The sequence below is a fragment of the Anoplopoma fimbria genome, chromosome 8, assembly GCF_027596085.1.
Source record: "Anoplopoma fimbria isolate UVic2021 breed Golden Eagle Sablefish chromosome 8, Afim_UVic_2022, whole genome shotgun sequence".
Classification (NCBI taxonomy): Eukaryota; Metazoa; Chordata; class Actinopteri; order Perciformes; family Anoplopomatidae; genus Anoplopoma; species Anoplopoma fimbria.
In genome coordinates this window covers 9,601,559-9,619,795 of record NC_072456.1, presented here as the reverse complement: position 1 = coordinate 9,619,795, position 18,237 = coordinate 9,601,559, and the positions used below count along the sequence as shown (strand labels likewise).

Below are 18,237 nucleotides of genomic sequence, written 5' to 3'. Positions count from 1 at the left end.
TGACAAATACTTGCCAGATTTTGAAAGTTACATTTCTCCCGAAAAAAAGAGCAAAATAATTTACATTTATTGAAGAAAAAAAGACAAAAAGGACCAGGCGGCCTGTCATAGTTTTAGTACTTAAAGGGTTAAGTAACATATCTGTATACTTATTCCACCACTGGTATTTAGTTTCCAATCATACTCTTTTATTTTGAAAACCCCCAGAGGAAGTAGCTCCTCCACGTCGCCTCAGTCAGGTTTGTAAATGACTGTTGTCACCAGCATCTCCACCACCATCCTCCCTCTCCACAACACAATGGGGCTGTAATGTCAGCGACCAGCGAGACACGAGCATCTTCTCAAGAGTACTGAATCTGTGTATGGATTTAATGATGATGAAAAAGAAGAAATTCAAGTTTAAGGTGGATTTTGAGCTGGACGAGCTCTCGTCGGTCCCCTTTGTCAACGGGGTGCTGTTCTGTAAAGTCAGGCTGCTGGACGGAGGCTTCTCCGAGGAGTCTTCACGGTGAGGGGGGGTCTGCTGTGTGCACACATACAACCACCGGGAGTTTACCGTCAACAGCTTCCTGCAGCTTGTAGGCTTTATTAGCTGGGGATCGTCAGCATACTGCGATACGTGACGAGCAGACCAGCTAACGCGCTAAGCATGAGCGAGGTTAGAGACGAGCTAACGTGACTGTGACTGTGTTTGGGCTTGATCTCACTAACCCTGACCCTCCAGCCAAAGCTGGTGACTGAGGCAGAGTTGCAGCCAAAACAAACAAACATGAGCATAAGTGACAATATCTGCTCTGAAGTATCATCCAACATTGGCTAGTTAGCCTCAGTTTGCATGCTCTTCACGGGGGCTGCTGACTTCCTCGCTGAGTGTGGCATTGATTACTGTGCTATGAGGAGCCAGCTGACTTGCCACATAACTGATATATATATATATATAGTTCAATACATCTCCTCTGTCTATTCTTTAATCAATAGAGTAATTGATGTCCTGGGCTGCCTTATATCTGGCCCCAGTTTGGTCACAAAGTTATCACTGAAGGAAGTGTTTGACTGTCTTACTTCATCAACCGGTTATTGATTATACCTGATCAAGGAATAATGCCTGGACAATGCATTGTCCTCAACCTAAGGGCATATTCAGCAAGACTATGCTATTGTTTCATTCTCGGAAATATCTTCCTGTGTAACACCTTATTTGTGTCCCACCAACTTGGGCAACTGAATCTGTATATTAGTTGCCCAATTTTCAAAGGAAACTGACACTTTGCATATTAAATTGTTGGGCAAGACAGGGAATTACCTTACACCCAGTATTCACCCTGGAGTCCACACAAGTGTCATGCTAATGTCATGACTGCTGTCAAGTTGAGACAAGCAGAGACAGTCATCCCCTCTGTAACCTGTTTTGGGCTTTTTAGGTCAGTAAAGTGGCTTTTTTTTAAACCGTCGGTACCTTTTTTTCATCCTTATTTTCATAATTTAGTAATGCTAAATTATTCATTAGTCATTTGATCTAAAATATGTCAGAAAATGTCATGACAATTTCCTGTACCCCAAGGTGACGTCTTCATATTGCTTTTTTTCCAACAGTCAATCTAAAACCCATAGATTTCTAATTAAGTATAATAGAGATAGAGACAAAGAGACAAAGCAAGCGAAGACAGTCATATCTTCTGTCTGTAACTTTTTGAAGGTTTTCACCGATACGTTGACTGGCTTCTATGATTGGGAAAAAGAGAAAAGCATTTTTATGGAGTGAAGCTTTAGGGATTATATGACTTCACCCAGATTATATAACAAGCCCTCTGTTTGCTTTAGAGTAAGTAGCTCTTGTAAAATGGCTTGATAGAAAGGCCCAATGTGCTGGACTTTGTTAATCAGGATACTCCTAAGGTCATGACATTTAGGTCCTTTTTAATTTAGCTACAATTTTCCTTGTACATTTTGTCACATGTGAGCAGCCACTGCAGCTAAATTAAAATGAAGAAACGCTGTAAAATGGTTCTTTAATCTCACAACCCAGACGATGGATTTCATATGGTTGAGATTCAAATTAAAACGTACTGTTCTGGCTCTGAAATGCAAGTCTTGGGTGTCGTCAGATTGCATTTCTTCTGTAATTGTTGCGTTTGTTAGAACCATAAACTTCAATGTTTCTTCTGACGTCTCTTTTGAGTCATCCCAACTGTGAGGATTGTTGTTTTATGAGCCTTTCTTTTCCATTGTTTCTGCCCAAATCAAGTTTTCCTTGTTATATAGGTTTACCTTTTTTAAAAGAGATTTAATGTTTTCATCGCAGCTAGCCATTGGAAAACCCTGCACCAAAGTCTTGTTTTCAGTGTGTTTATGAGAGAGGTTATGCCTGCAGCCTGACCACATCTGTCTTTTTACAAGGAGAGCAGCTGTAGTTTAACAAGATATCTGACCCATCTATAGAGATAAGAGAGACGACCTTTGCATGTGCTTAAAACCAGTCTTCCTCACACTCACTAATAGGATTTTGCAGCGCTGAGAAGTACTGTGAGTTACAGTTCATGCAATCAAGCCGGTATCCTGAAAGCTTGCAGTGTCCAACTGGCTGGAACGTCCCTCTCCAGCTTTGGGAGTTCACTCTCTGAAATGTATCAACCCCAGGATGAAGTCAGCATTTGTAAAGCATTAGTCACGCATCTAGTGCTTTTTATTTATATTGAGGCAGGGATGCAGTGCACAGTCCTGGCCTGTATTCAGTTCTAACTGTCTTAACGGGGATATTCACACCCTGTTAATCATTTAAGTCTTATGTCGTCAACGCTTCTTGCTTGTCACAATTTCAAGTGCAAACTGTTGTCAAATTGTTTGACTCGTCGCATCGTTGTAATTGGTACTGTATTTTAGAAGAAAACCGTCAGCTCTGCTTGTATTTAAATCCAGCAAAGCTGATCTATATGAATGGCATGTGGTCTTGACAGAAGGGAGTTGGTTAGGTGAGTGGGAGAGGAGAGGATGCCAGTGAAAGAGAGGCCATCTGGGGTATCGTGATGCTGCCCACGCATACACGCTCTTTTCTGTTTTACTTAGTCTCATCTTCTCAGTAGGCTACAGCTCACTCAAATTTGATTTTACCCTCTAGTTATAGACAGGGGATGTGTGTGCATGTGATCTACACCTGCCGCCCCAACCTTTTTTGGCTTCAGCAGTCAAATGAACCACAGGTGAAAACAGGACTGTAATTCATTTGCTTGTTTATTTAGTGGCCAGAAAAGTCAAAGGCTAAGCACAAAAACGTACATTGGCAACTCAGCCTTAAACTGGGGAGAGATGTGATGAATGTTAATCCAGTAGTCATTCAACCTAAGTGGCTTTCATTGTTATTTGATAATGATATTAAAATTCATGAAATTAAATTGTGCTTTCACACCTTATGAATATTATCAGAGCTGAAAGGGAGTGGACCAATGGTACTTATCCCAAAAATCTGAACAAATCATTGTATTTTGAACCCCATTTGTACTATTGCCAATACAATATCTTTGCTTTTTTATTTTATTTGCTTTAAATAATATATTTCAGTCCCAACCATTCTGGCATTTTACAAAAGAAGCCAATGTTCTTATATGTTGAATATGGTGCTGAAGCATCCACATAAAAACCTCTCCTAAAAACAAAACATTTTAAAACTGGAAAAGTTGTTGATTTGAAATTTGAAAACCATTTGATTGAAGAAGAAGTGCTAAAGCTACAAAAAAGTAAAGTTAATTGATGCCAGCCTTAAAAAAAAAAAAAAACAACAATAAATAGATTTATTGTATTAAACATTCTTTCCCGTGTATAATATATGGTGCATTATAATTCTGGTACAGAGCGAAACCATTAATCAGAGGTTATAATGTCAGTTTTCCAAACCACAAAAGGAAATGAGCCAGTTTTTTTTCAGTTGTGAAATGTTGAAATGATTGAGCTTCATAAGGAATGAAATCCCAAACCCTGCCAGTTTTTGCATCAATCTCGACTCAAGATGTCTATCATCCAATTGTAAATGAGCCTTTTAGACCTCAACGTGCGACCTATGCAGAACGAATTCATGATATCTGACCTAACAGAGTGCCTGAAGACGGTCTAAGTTTGTGTGATTTGCCCTCACAGGGAGCCAGTGCAGGCCAACTGTGTTCGATGGAGGAAACGGTTCTCTTTCCCCTGCAAGATGAGTGCCAACGCAGGGACAGGGGTACTGGACCCTTGTGTGTGCCGTGTGTCTGTCAGAAAGGTACAGTATGAAGCCACTGTGTTCCAGATTTCAGACTTCAGGTATAGATACACCTACATATTGTGTTGTTGATCCATAATGTAATGCTTTGCATTTGGATGACAAGGTTCAGGTTAAAGATGTATCGGCCGAGGATTTTATGCAAACATTAAGGCTTTTGTTCATGTCAGCGCAAAAACAAGGAAGCAAAAAAGAGGAATGTATCAGCCTTGCTAACAGAATTGCTGAACCTGGGTTAAATTTCAGTATTGGTTACGTTCACCTTTATGCAGCAAATTGAAACTGGAGTGTGAAATATGAACTCTAAAATGCAGACAGCAAGCACTGCATTCCATAGAAAACAAACTCATCACAGTGAAATCTTTGTCCTTTTTCTGTCCTCTAACATTCATCCTTAAACATGAATGTTCTTTGGTTGTTTAATCATGTCATGTTACGTCATTTTTGGGATATAAGGGGGAAAGAAACAGCAGTAAAAACAAGGGAATAGATGAGCCTGAATAAGTCTTCCCGGTGAAAATGCATCTTGTGTTTCCACACTGTAGCTGCAGGCTATTTCTGGTGTGCCCTGCCCTCTTTGTTTTAGAACACAGAGAAAACCTAGGTTATTTTGCCTCCACTGGTGTCTCTCTTTACCAGTATTTTGGTTTTGAACTTTAAAATGTCAAGCAGTTACCTATCGCTAATATTTGGACCAGACATCCAAATGTACAATGTTCCTGTGATTTATCTTCTGATGGAAGGTAGCATATTTGTTATATTGTTATAGTTTACCAGACCAGTATTAAATGAGTATGTTTTTAGTCTTAAAAGGTCAGTTGCTCCTGTAAGGACACATACCATTTATAGTGCCAGAACTGGAAAATGTGTATCAATCTCTTAACTTGTACGCAGCTAAAACATTAAATAAACTGTCTTTTCCCATCCCAGTATTTTGGAACTCATATACATTTCAACACGACTGATAGAGAGGTGGTGATCACTAATGTTTTAAATTGAATCATGCTTAAATGAAGCATGAATTTAGATGTTTAATTTTGATTTTTATGCTTCTCTGTTCCAGGAGCTGAAAGGTGGGAAGGCATATGCAAAGGTAATTCCTCACATACTTGCGTCATCCATCCCCCATCTCCTAACCCAACCTCTAGGTCACCTAGATTTACAGTAATCAGCCATATTTATGTAGATAGCATGTGAGCCCGTAGCACACAGATGGCCTTCACTGCCTGCGGGTTGGCTCATCATGTCATTTGGTCTCTCTTTCACTGATTGCGAGTAATTATTTACTGAGCATGTTACATTTATTCTTGTGGACTTTCTAGACAAGATGAAAGCCCCTTTCCCCTAAAATTTCAATATCAATAATATTGAAATTATAGAAGATTACCTTCTTTTCATTGAAGAAAAGATACGTTGTAAAATGTGCTAATTTTGTTGAGTTTCTCTCATGTCCTCACTGCTGTCATTTCATATCTAGAGATTGTCATAGTGCTGACTGGTCAAAACGTATGCCTCCTGAGAGAAAAACAAAGTTCACCCAGTGTCATTTTTCTCCTTCAGCTTGGTTTTGCAGATTTGAATTTAGCAGAGTTTGCCGGCTCAGGGAATACAACTCGCAGATGTCTGCTGGAAGGCTACGATACCAAAAATACCCGCCAGGATAACTCCATTCTCAAGGTAACATTGAAGCTACGGTAACACATCCACACCTGCCTAATTATACTTCTTAAGGAGGAATCTAAGTGTTTTGAATACAAGCCTGGTGTTTTTCTCAACTAGGGAGTGGGCAAGGAAAATGTTTTTTTGCATAAACATTTAGGATTGCTTGTAACAACAATGGCTAGGTTGCCAGTTAGTCAATTAGACTGTAGCCAGAAATGATTGTATTTTTAATATATTACTTTTTATCGTGGATAACAAAAAGGCCCATGTTTACTTTTAAGATGAGTTAGTTAATCTATAGCTCTCAGGTGATTTCTTGATTTTTGTTAATTTGGAACAACTATGCTTAAAACAAAAAAACAACATTCCTTTTCTTTCTCTAAACCAAGAATCCAGGCCAATGGAAACATTGGATGCAAAACAAACCTGAACCAATTAACAAGTTTCTTTTTCTATTCTCAGGTCATCATCAGTACACAGCTCATGTCAGGGGATCCCTGTTTTAAAACGTAAGTTGAAGAGATAGTTTTCCACTTTACTAAGGTGCTAAATCTGCTTTGTTCTAACAATGAGCTTGCCAAGATTTAGATTTAGATTTAGATTTAAAGAATAACATTTCCTTTCTGTATCTCTACTACCACTATCAGATAATGGCTAAAGTCTTTAAAAAAAAAAGCTTATTAATATGTGCCAAAGTAATGACGTCAAATCTTCTGCTGATTGCATTTGTTTTGGAGCTTATCCAAGAATGCTGCTGTTAGTGTGATACTGACTGTGCTTTTACAGACTTGGGAAAGTTTCATGGGAATCAAATGATTCAGATATACGCAACACTGAATAACTGTTGCACAATCAGACTTTCACATGTCAAAAGCCCTGATTGATTTCATCCTGCATGTGATAAACTGTAAGTTGACCTACTAGTTATTCTAGTATGATTATGATTTTCAGTGAAAGTATGTGTCAGTACAGAGAGGGAAATGCTGCTTCACCCAAGGGCAACATTTGACCTAAAAATTATTCAGTAGCCTGTATGTTAATGCAAAAAGCTACATCTTCTTTTATTGCAGCATGTATTCAAACATTGAGTGTCTACACTATATTTACTCTTTAGCCTTAGCTTTTATACCTAACCTAATGGTCTTTTCCTTCATTTAATCTTTTTTTTTTTGCTCTCTATGTATGTCTTTCTCACCTTGCTTTGTATTTCTAAACAATTGACACATTGAAATTCAAGACAGCATAAAAAAGCCTGATTGTCTTCCCTGTGTCACCAGGCCTCCCTCTACAGCCACAGTGATCGGGATCCAGGGGGATGGAGAGAGCCTGCTGGAGGAGAGGAGGGGAGGGGACTCACAGAAAGGCTGTTCTGGTAAGACAAATCACGCCACATTACACTCCTCTGGCCTGCTTAGTCATCCCATTGGCTTTTCCAAACATTTACCGGATAGAGCACACTTCCCACTGAGTGCTACAGGGATGACGTATATTTATTTGGAGGCCAACCTAGAAATTGGCATCGCACTGGTTCCCTCAACAAAAAGCCTATGGGAATTTCTATTGGATTTTAGATTATTGCAGAAGATAAGTTATGTGGCAAACACAAGTTAATTATACTTCAAGTTTTGTCCAGCAAAATAACACCACATTTATGTTTTTGAAGCATGAATGCAATCGGCAGATGTAAAAAGCTAACATTAGGCTATAAACAAACTACACCACAGTTGCATGAGCACAAGTATACACAACGAGGTTGTAAAGGCCGACTACTGTATTCAACAGATGGTGTCACAACAAGCGCTTGTCGTTGTTAGTAGTAGTTTCACTCTCTATTACATGTGGCTACCAGATCTAACTAACAACAATGAAAACAATTTGGTGATACTTATAGTTTTAGAGTGTTTATAATCCAATTTACAGGCCAAATTCAGATTACAGGAGGGCATAATTACTTGGGATTAAAACCTTCTGATAGAGTCAACCGTTATAATTAGTAAATCATTGCTTTATAACATCCTTGGCAGTTTACAGTAATTAAAGAAGTGAATAACATTTCTTACAAATTTAACTATAGCATAACATTTGATTTAAATGCCTGCTTGACATACGCCGTTCCCCATTTGTTTCCCTACAGTAACAACTTTGAAATCACACCTAGCAGTTGCTGCTAAAGCAAACCGACCATTGCGTGCTCACATTATTAAAAGTTTCCACACAGGTGAATGAATGGCTTTTATTGTGAAGGAGCTACACGAGGGAAAGCCATATTTTTTCACAGAGTTTATCAACTTGCATCAGCTGCAAAATGCAGACCAATGTAGTTTTTTATGTGTGCACTCTACAGTATGATGCACTCATACTTTATATAACTGTTATTTATCTCCCATCCAGCACAATGAAAATATTTATCTTCCAGCTGCCCCTTTCTGCTACATTTCTCTCCCGTGTTTCACCCCCATCTCTCTTGTTCTGTGTGTGTTTCTCCATGTGTGAACACATTGCGGTGTTGTTCCTCCTGGAAGCTTCAGGATGTAGCGCAGCTCTTTCATGTATTATTTAAACTAGTTCTCTTCTAGATTAGCCACAATCTGCTCTATCCTGTAGGCTCTTACATGGTTAAAAATAGAAGTGTGTGCGAGTCTATCTAGGGGGATTGTGTGTTTGCATGTGCACGATTTGTCTGCTGAAGACAATGCTCTTTCATCATCATCATCATCATCTTGTTCTTGGCTGTGCATGTTTGCGGTGAATGTGCAGGTGGGTTTCATGTGTGTGAGCAGTATCCATTCAAAGGGATTTTTGTTATAATACATTCCTGTATGCTCATCCTACAAGACATGTTGGAGTGTGACAAATAATGCACTGAGATACTGTGTTAAGCCTTGGATGCAAAGGTCACTGGAACCTACAAGCTTCCAAAAGTGGGTCAAAAATGACCAGCATCACAATTAGAATAAAAAGTTTTTGTTAATAATAATAATAAAGATCTTCTTCATCGTTGCACAAAATAATTATATGAAATCTACACAAAGATTCTAAAGATTAGCACTGTAATTCTCATTTTTTAATTCTTCAATTTTAAAATAAAAAAGCATGAAACATTTGCATTTCATACCACCTGTTTCTTTCCGTGATCACTGCACACTAGTTTATTACATTTTACACAACTGTTTACTTTTTGAGCAGTTTCGGCAGATGTGGCACTCTTTTATAATATGACATGCTGAAATATTAACATCACCAAATATTGGGGAAACTGCATCTCAGGGTTAATGTCTCTTGAAAGGGTGTCTTTTTTTCTGTTGTGTTGCTGAGACAGAGGCTTTTTCTTCCTTTCCTGCAGACATTTGAACTCTGAACTGTTCTGCTTTCTTGCAGCTCAGCTTTTTTCATGTTTGCCTGCTTGACACTTGACACAGTGTCAAGCAACTTGTTCATGTTGCTGCAAATGTTTTTGAAAAAGGCTTAAAACTCAAAACACTATTGTACACAGACATATAGTACAGTACAGTCTGTAGCTCATTCATTTATGGATGCTGAGGAATGGGACAATGTGTGGGAGGAAGAGGGAAGTTGTTGCCTGTTGGTATAAATAAGCAACAAATCAACAGCTAGTAACACCAACCAGGTTGTGCAGAAAAGATAACTGACGGAAACTGAGTTTATGTCTGTGGTTTCGATCAAACCTTGTCTGGCCGACAACAGCGATCTCTTGCATATATAAAGTGTCTGGGGCCGGAAATTTCTGGTCATGTATGTCTCATCTGTAAAAAAGAGAATAGTATGTTGAAAAGTATACTTTTGATATTTTACAAAAGGAACCTGTGGTGTTGCATTACCAGTTTTATTTTCTGTGTTCCTGTTTAAATTTCGGTTGACTGCGTATAACCACAGCTTTTCCTGCTTTTATTCACAAACCTATCTATGCCACACATCTGGTGTATTGAGCTGATAATGAGCAATGGTATTGGATTGAAGGACAAAGCGAAGGCATCATAAGATTTTGAGCTTGTTAGGCCCCAGTTTCTTTTGGACTATATGATGAGGCATAAGAAAACCTTAACATGTAGCTTTATTAGTTAAATTATGGCAGTTCAATAGAAGAACAGACACTTGTAGCACTTTCATGCCTTTGTCATCACATTTGTCTTTTTTTTCCTCTTCTTTCTAATGAAGCAGAGAGTCGAGAAGGGAAGTGTCCTGTTGTTTCTGATGAACTTGGGGGATGCGGCCACTCCCGAACATCCAGCTACGCCAGCCAACAGTCCAAACTCTCAGGTACGGGACCACACATTTAAAAATTCTTATGTTTTTATTTCAGATTAACTGTTGTTGACCTGACATTGATGGCAAGCTAACACACGGACTGATTTTTGGATGTATGTAATATAATGTATGTGGTTATCAAAGCTGGCTTATTGAGGGACAGAATCAAAACGTTGTTACCGGCCTCAGCTACATAATGCACAAAAAGCTTTTGACTAAAGAGGAGGGAAGTGATACAATTAGTTTCCATTGACACGCCACCAGGGCAGTTCAAACCTAAGGATCGAGTTACCATTTCAGGCAGATCAGATGACTGTAATAAAAGATCAGAGGAAGTACAAAGATGAGCAGAGAGCAGCTCTAATGGCACTCCAGTTTTTAATTTAAAAATGTATTTCCTGCCTCATATTAGTTTGTGGGAGGTACGCCCTTCCTTGACTAAAGTAAACCGATGCACAGATAGCAATAATGATGATAATAATAATTACTAACCTGTAGAAAATGTAGCATGTGAAAGTTGACAGCTGAAATTAATTGCAAATTATTGCTGTAAATACAGAAATCTTATAGCAGAAATGTGTTGCACTGCACTCCTGAAAAACTGAAAATTAAAACTGGCAAAGTCTGAAGCTGAACTGCATTACATAAAGAAGCTAAGAGCTGATATTCATTGCAGGAAAACCTAGAAGCTAAACTGCAATGCTGTCAAAAGTGGAAGTTAAAATTAATTATGTCGTAACTTTTAAAAATATTAGTCGTTAGACAGAATATTATATTTGGGTAGATTTACCTTTAAAAACTTTAAGTACTTGGACAGAAAACAGCATTTTAGTGCAGTAAACCTTTAAAACTTCAGGTCGCGAGACAGAAAGTATTACTTGGGTGTAGTCAATAAGTAAAGCAATTATTGGACTTGTATGTATATACCAAAATTATCCTCTTTAATTCAGGGGTGCAAACTCGTCAAAGTCGCCGTTTTTGATCCAAAATAGGTCATTTGTGTGATTCGTGTAGATCTGCAATAAAAAAAAAAATGGGGAGGGCTTGCGAACACAAGCTGTCATGAATCTAATATTTTTTTCAAGCTTGTTTGTTTTTGGCCTCATGACACGCAGGCTTTTTTCCGGCGGGTCTGTTCGAAATGGAAGGTAGCTGCTCGATGCCGTAATAGAAGGTGTATTACAGGTGACGTAATAGAGCAGGGTGTATTACTGAAACTTTAAAACTTTAAGTTCGTGGCAGAAAGTAGTATTTCAGCGGTTCCATCTGTGACAGTATTTGCTTCTTTATGTAATGTAGTTCAACTCTAAACAATCTGATCAGAGTTTTGTCAGTTTTAGAATTCAGTTTTAGAATTCAGTTTTTCAGCCGTGCAGTGCAATGCATTTGCCATTTTAAGATATCTGAATTTTCAGCAGTGCTTTGCAATTATTTTCAGCTGCTGTAAATGGTTGCTTTTAAAACGCGCTTTTATCCAGAGTGCTTTACAATTTGCTTTTCATTATATCCAATTTAGAACTGCTGGTCAAAGATCAATTTAAGAAGATATATTTATCCTGACAATGTCAGAGATAAGGTTACTCTAAAAAATAGTGAATATTAGACTGTTATTGTTAATTTAAGAGCTACTACAGCATTATTATATTATACAACCTTTGCCATTGATCTCAGGATACAGCACCGGTCACTCCCGCTCCTCCAGCATGTCAGAGTTCAGCCATCGGAGAAACCATTCAGTTGGCAGCGCCTCAACGGGCATCGGCAGCATCCCAGAGCCCAGCGAGGACCGGGACCGAGAGTCCAGACCCTGTCATGCTCTACCTGAACACCCAGTCCCCAACGCCACCACTAGCAACCAAGCGGGTACACCAGTAAGGAGCGCCTCGTCCTGTGAACGACTCAACAGGTGAGTGTCTTTAGTTCATTTGTCAAGTAAATAAATGTATTTCATGAAAGCTACGTGCAGATAATAATCACTGTCATAGTTATATTTAATGAAGAGGAAGCAGAAAGTCATGGTTATCTCTTCTTATTGTAGGTGATGAGCACAAAACAGAGTAGCAGTTCTTTTAAGGAAGTTAACAAACTTTAGAGATTATCTCACCTGAGACTTGCATTTCAGGAAGCAGCTGTCACGCAGTAGAAAGCAGCGAGGCAGAGCAGCGGAAGAGTCTGAATCTGTGGTTTCATTATGTGCTGTCAATAGGGGCTCTTTGTATTTATGAAAACGTTAGTCATGTGTTCGTGGAATCTAAAAATGTCAAACCACAACTCAAGAAGAGTACTTTTATGGTTTAAGGTGCACTTTATATTTAGCCAATCTCTTTGAAGACCAGCATTTAGTAATGTATTTATTACGCCTTAGACACTCTGGCATGTTTTACTTTATCCTGACATTAATATTTGGTTTGGGTTCATTTCCTTTTTCGCTTTCTTGCTGAGAGTAAGATAAGGAAATCCGTATCACTCTCATATGTACAGTACCAGTCAAAAGTTTTGACACACCTTTTCATTCAACTACTTTGAAGAATCTAAAATATAAAACATATTCTGGTTTGTTGAGCATTTGTTTGTTTACCACATAATTCCATATGTGTTCCTTCATAGTTTGGATGTCTTCAATATTAATCTACAATGTAGAAAAAAGAAAAAAAAAACATTGAATGAGAAGGTGTGTCCAAACATGTACAATACGAAGCTTCCACTTGCAGCTTGAGTCTCCACTGACAAACCTCACAGGGACAAAAAGGGTAAGTTACCAGGAAGTTACTGTAGCAGCTAACAAATAGTCAAATAGCTTGGCTCATGTCCCCTTGTAAAACCACATGTCGTTTTCAAACTTCAGTTCTTGTATGAATTAAACAAATTAGATATAATGTGTCAATTGGTGATCTTAAGAGGTGCCTGTAGGCAGCCCCCATCCCCCACAATGAGAAATCTATTCTACCAAAAACAGACATAATTTCCTTCTACTTGGATGTAATCCCTCAGCTTATTCGTAGACCACATCCCTGCCTGGCACTGAATTAAATGTAGATTCAGTATGATAAAATATCATATTTATTAGCATCATTATTGGTCACAGAGACAAAATGACCCTTTTATATCCTCTCCTCAGACACCCTGTGAAGCAGGACTCCATGGAGTCTCAGCTAAAGAGAATGGACGACACGCGGGTGGATGCTGACGATGTTGTAGAAAAGATTCTGCAGAGTCAAGACTTTACACCCAGTTTACTGGACTCCAGTGCTGAAGGTAGGCTACACATCCAGATAAATAATAATGATTAATTAGACTCTATCGGAATCCTCATATCTGCAGGTTCTAATACTTTTGGGTATCAATAAGTGAGTTCCAAGGCCGATTTTTCCCTCCTTGATGTAGACTTTTCAAGAAAAGTTACGAAACGCAACCATATTCTCATATTTCTGAGCAGAAACAATAATCGATTACTCTATTGACCATACATTAAAAGTAATTTATGAAGTAAAATAAGCCCCAAATTTGATTGTTCCAGCTTTTCCAATTTTAACAAAATTTTCACTTTTCTGTGTTTTAAATAATTGTGAATTTAATACTGTCAAGTTTTGGATTGTTAAAGGGGTTACCATGTGCTCTGGTAATTTGCAATTAGCATTTTTTTATTGCATTTTTTACCCTTTATGTACTATTTCACCAGTTTGAGCTTTTTGATACTTCCCGCACCTTATTGAAGATAAAGCCGGTCGAACCGGTGGTTATCCTCTGTCTATAAAATGTCCGAAATTTGTAAAAAAAATTCCAACTCAAATTTCTCTATTGTAAAAAAAAAGAAAGAAAAATATAAATATTTATATTTCGGAAGCTGGCATCAGCAAATGTTTGGATATATGCTTGATTCTTGACTCAAACCCTAAATCAATTATCCAATAGTTACCAACACAATTTCTGACCATTAACTAAACAAATAATAGACTCATTGTTTCTGCTATAATTAGCCACCAACAAATCCTTCAGTCCGCTTGTTACTCCATGAGTCAGTCTGTGTACTTTTGAGGAGTAGGGGCATTGCTTTTCTTTCCAAGGTCTCATCCAGCTCAAAGCTTGTAAAAGAAAGCTGCTGTCAATACATGATTATTTTTAGATTGCCTAGCAACTGGCTGCTCCTCATGACTCGAATTATACAGGAGGATTTGGTTGCTCCCTGTACTGACCAAATGTTACTAAACTCTGTCTGTTCCAGAGGAAGGCTTGCGTCTGTTTGTTGGCCCTGGGGGAAGCACAGCCCTTGGAAGCCATCACCTTCCCACCAGGTGAGCATGGGATGTTCACTGAACTTAGCTCCTATTAAATGATTTGTTCCTAAAAGAAGATGGAGAGGGTGGAGATGCACTTATGACTTCTGGTGACTAGTAGTTCTCTTGAATACCTATGTTGAATATACTTATTGTAAGTCACTTCGGATAAAAGCGTCTGCTAAATGACTGTAATGTAATGGAAATGTAACGGAGGGAGTAGATTAAGTCTTTTGTCAAAGATTCAACCATAATTGGCACTTCCAACTTTTTCAGGAATTAGAGTATAAAAACTATTGTCTGCTGTTTTATTTTACTGTTTCAGATTTTATTTCCAAGTGGGAATAGATATACAAGTCTCAAGGGTTAGTCAACCACTTTGGTTCAGACTGACACATCAACAACTAATGGATGGATTGCCATGATATTTTTATTATAAATCTTTCCTCTAGCACCACCATGAGGTTGACATTTTTGGTTAGAGTTAAACATCTCACAATGTAGATATAAAGCTGTGTCATGCTGCAGAGTATCTGCAGTTTGCTTGGGTTAGAAAAGGATTCAAGGCCACTTAAAGGTACACCATGTCGGGGACGACTGTGAAAAGTTTACTGATATAAAACAAGTAACTCTTTGTAAGACAAGTGGAGCTAAGATAAGTAGGGATAACAGCTGGACTACTAGCCATTAAGATGATACCGTATATCAAACCAGTGGAACCAGCCACAGAAGTCTAGCCTATGCAGACACAGAGTAGATACAAGCTGCTAAGTATCTGCTCTTTGTTTGTGTGGGAGTGGTAGTTAAGGGCAGTTTACAAGTAAGGCAGGTCAGAATTAGAGAATGTAGTCGCCTGTACTGGTGCCCATCAGATTGAACAGCACAGCCACTGCAGGACCTGGTGATACTGTAGTTAAAACAGTTGAAAGAGGGAATGATCGATTCAGTGATGATGCATTGTAAGTTGTCGGCTCTACTGTGTGATATGTGAGCCAGATATAACATTGGGTTGCTAATAGTGTCTTTTCTTGTTATCCCAGGGTTGGTGCTGGAGCGTACGAGCAGGTGGTGATTAAGCGTTAGACCTGCAGCCTCCCACAAGTGGACTGACACCGCTTGCATCGAAAAACTAGAGGCAAGGCTGTGTCAATTTCAATCTGCATTCCTACAGCACACACATTACCTGATCAGCACCCTGTCCGACCTTACAACAGTGCCCTCCTGTGTTTAAATGACCTTTAGGACACCGTAGCTCTCCGACAGAGAGGTCAACAGTTATTATCTTGGAGTAAACATACATATATCAAGGGAAAACACTCACCTCCTCATTTTCTGGGTGTAGATTAGCCTCAACTTTTTGAGGTCAACTTTATCACCCAACATCCAATCCAAAAACGCGATTTAAAAACTGTTAGGAACTGGAAGAAAACGATGAACGGAGGACACTGGGACAGGCTGTGTGTGTGCATCATCAGAACACAGTGAAGTATGCAATGCGCTTTCAATACATTCCTTTAGTCTCTGTGTTTGTTTTAGACTTCCTTTTCGAATAGGATGTTCTTTTTAATATTCGCCTATAAACTGCTAAAAACATTGTAGTTGTTGGCACTCTGACAACCGTTGGTGTTTTGAAGTTGAGAATGTTTTACTACAAAGACGAGGCCTCAGACTTGAGCTGTTTGACGAGTCAACGTGACCTGTGTGTGAATGTGTGTGTGTCTGCTATGTGGCAAGACCACTTTTAGTAGTATTAACCGTTATCCTGGATGAGTGGAGGGATGTGATATGTTCTCTTGTAAGTAATGCGTTATTGCCACTTGCAAAGAGAGAATGGGAGAACATGACAATTTGCTTAATCGTAGACATAAAGACCTTGATCTCATTTGTTTGCCGAGCATTTTAGAAAATCCTGCAGTACTATTCTTCCTTACAAAGGCAAAATGCAGTTGCAACTTATTTGTTCACAACTGAGTTTTCAAATCTAACTTTCTGACATGAACTGACATGTTGGTAATCCAGTTTATTTAATTGACTATCTTAACAGATCTCAGTAACCTCCATCTTTATTTTTGAATCTAATGACATTCATGTGATTTGATTTGATTAAGTTACCTTCAAATCACAAATGTATTAAGTTGTAAAATAATTATATTGATTTTACTATAAATATATTAATATTAAATCTAAAGTTAGACACAGAGCAAAAAAGAAAATAAATCAAAATAAAGTTTATTTTCGTAAACAAACTAGTTTTAAAGGACAAGAAAGGTGAAACAACACATTTTGTGGGTACATGCATACGTTTTCCAGTCAAATTCCACAAAGATTATCCAAACGCAGTGTGCAGTATCTGCTTGCTTTTTTTCTTCTTTATGGCAATTTATTTTTTGGGGTTAACAAAATGTAAAAATGTACTACTGTCTGCCCCTTTCTAGAGCAGTAAATACAGAATATAAAAAGGGGCTTCTATGATGAATATTACTGTAGAAGTACAAGTATCTAATGCCCAGCCTTTAAGCTATGTATCTATTGTATACCTATGCTTTGCAACTCAACTATGTCTTCAACTATGTCTCAACTATGTCTTTCCGAGCTGGCCTGTTGACCAGGAAAGCTTACATCAGTGAACAAATGGAAGATCCTGTGATGTACTAACAATTTTATTAATGTGTAACTGTTGTATAATGTAATTTGTTTCACTTAATGATTGTACATAGAAGGACTAGTTAAGTAATCCACTGCCATGAAGAAAATACTAAACAGCACCTGTTTAAAAAAAACCAACCAGATTAATAGTTTTGTGTTTATCTATATTTCCTAAAATCTTAACTAACAGAACCGTCTTAAAACCACTCTAATTAACCAAAACAATCAATACATGACAGATAAGGGAATCTAATCTTAAACAACATAAATGTGATGAGAGTTTTGAAAGCCTAAGGGTATCATACACGTTGACTATTTGCCTTTCAAGTCTAACAGGAGATTAAGTGGACAATTTATTTAGTTTATTAGCAAATTTGCCAAAGTATACATCATACTGTTAATACCTGGGACCCGGTCAGGCCTATGCATATTGAGAATATTAGACGCATTATAACTAGTGAAAAAAGACTGTACAGTATCTGTAATCTTCTGTCATAAGCCATAGTAGAGGTTGGGTACTTCCTGTTCTAGATAAACTATATATGTGTTATGTCAATATCTGCACAAGTGTCATCAGTGTATGGTGTTTTAACTATACGTCCCTGTTCGGTTTTTATGTGTTTGTTCAGCATGATTAAGACGTCCTTTTGTTAGCTTGCAGAACTTGACACATCTTTTTCCTCATTTGATATTGTGCCATCTTTTAATATGAATATTACCACATCGAAGGAACAATTTTGCTTGCCTATTTAGCATGTAGGAAAACATTTTGTCCTCATTACTTCCATGTTAAGCAGATATTTGCACAGTGTATGATCTAACTGTAAATCAGTGTGTTCTCATTTTGTGTTTTTATTTTTGGCATGGTTGAAATATCTGTTGAAAATCTCATCCATAAAGATATCATCTGCTTTGTTTTTGATTCTGTCATTGCTGATATTGTGCCATATTTTTGCTCAATATTTTATTGTTAAGAAAAAAGTCTCACTACATAGTTAAGGCAGTGTTAAGTGTATGATTTATGGTTAACATATATCAAATATTGGAGATTTTTGTGTGTTTTTTGGTTAAAAATCATTTGTTTTACCTGTGTGACACAGGTATGATTATCCTGGTACCTAACATGTTGTTACAAACATG

The 18,237-nt window shown here is 38.0% G+C and overlaps 1 protein-coding gene across 2 annotated transcripts; it reads left to right on the top strand.

The window, feature by feature from the left end:
• Positions 1-254: 254 nt before the first annotated feature.
• Positions 255-16,545, top strand: fam102bb (family with sequence similarity 102 member Bb). Of its 2 annotated transcripts, none has more exons than XM_054602649.1 (11): positions 255-508; positions 4,129-4,249; positions 5,313-5,342; positions 5,810-5,926; positions 6,374-6,420; positions 7,189-7,283; positions 10,091-10,189; positions 11,849-12,083; positions 13,296-13,432; positions 14,400-14,469; positions 15,492-16,545. In XM_054602649.1, exons 1-11 carry the CDS (start codon positions 363-365, stop codon positions 15,532-15,534), a joined length of 1,140 nt encoding a protein of 379 aa, XP_054458624.1. In that variant the 5' UTR covers positions 255-362; the 3' UTR covers positions 15,535-16,545. The 2 variants fall into 2 exon arrangements, with proteins under 2 accessions (XP_054458624.1, XP_054458623.1); XM_054602648.1 differs by having other exon boundaries at positions 10,088-10,189.
• The last annotated feature ends 1,692 nt before the right edge of the window (positions 16,546-18,237 follow it).

Excerpts from the sequence above, each read along its gene's own strand:
- fam102bb (XM_054602648.1), top strand. The coding sequence starts at position 363 with ATGGATTTAATGATGATGAAAAAGAAGAAATTCAAGTTTAAGGTGGAT. Across the intron at positions 509-4,128 it reads TTCTCCGAGGAGTCTTCACG|GGAGCCAGTGCAGGCCAACT; the intron begins GTGAGGGGGGGT and ends TTGCCCTCACAG. Across the intron at positions 5,343-5,809 it reads GTGGGAAGGCATATGCAAAG|CTTGGTTTTGCAGATTTGAA; the intron begins GTAATTCCTCAC and ends TTTCTCCTTCAG.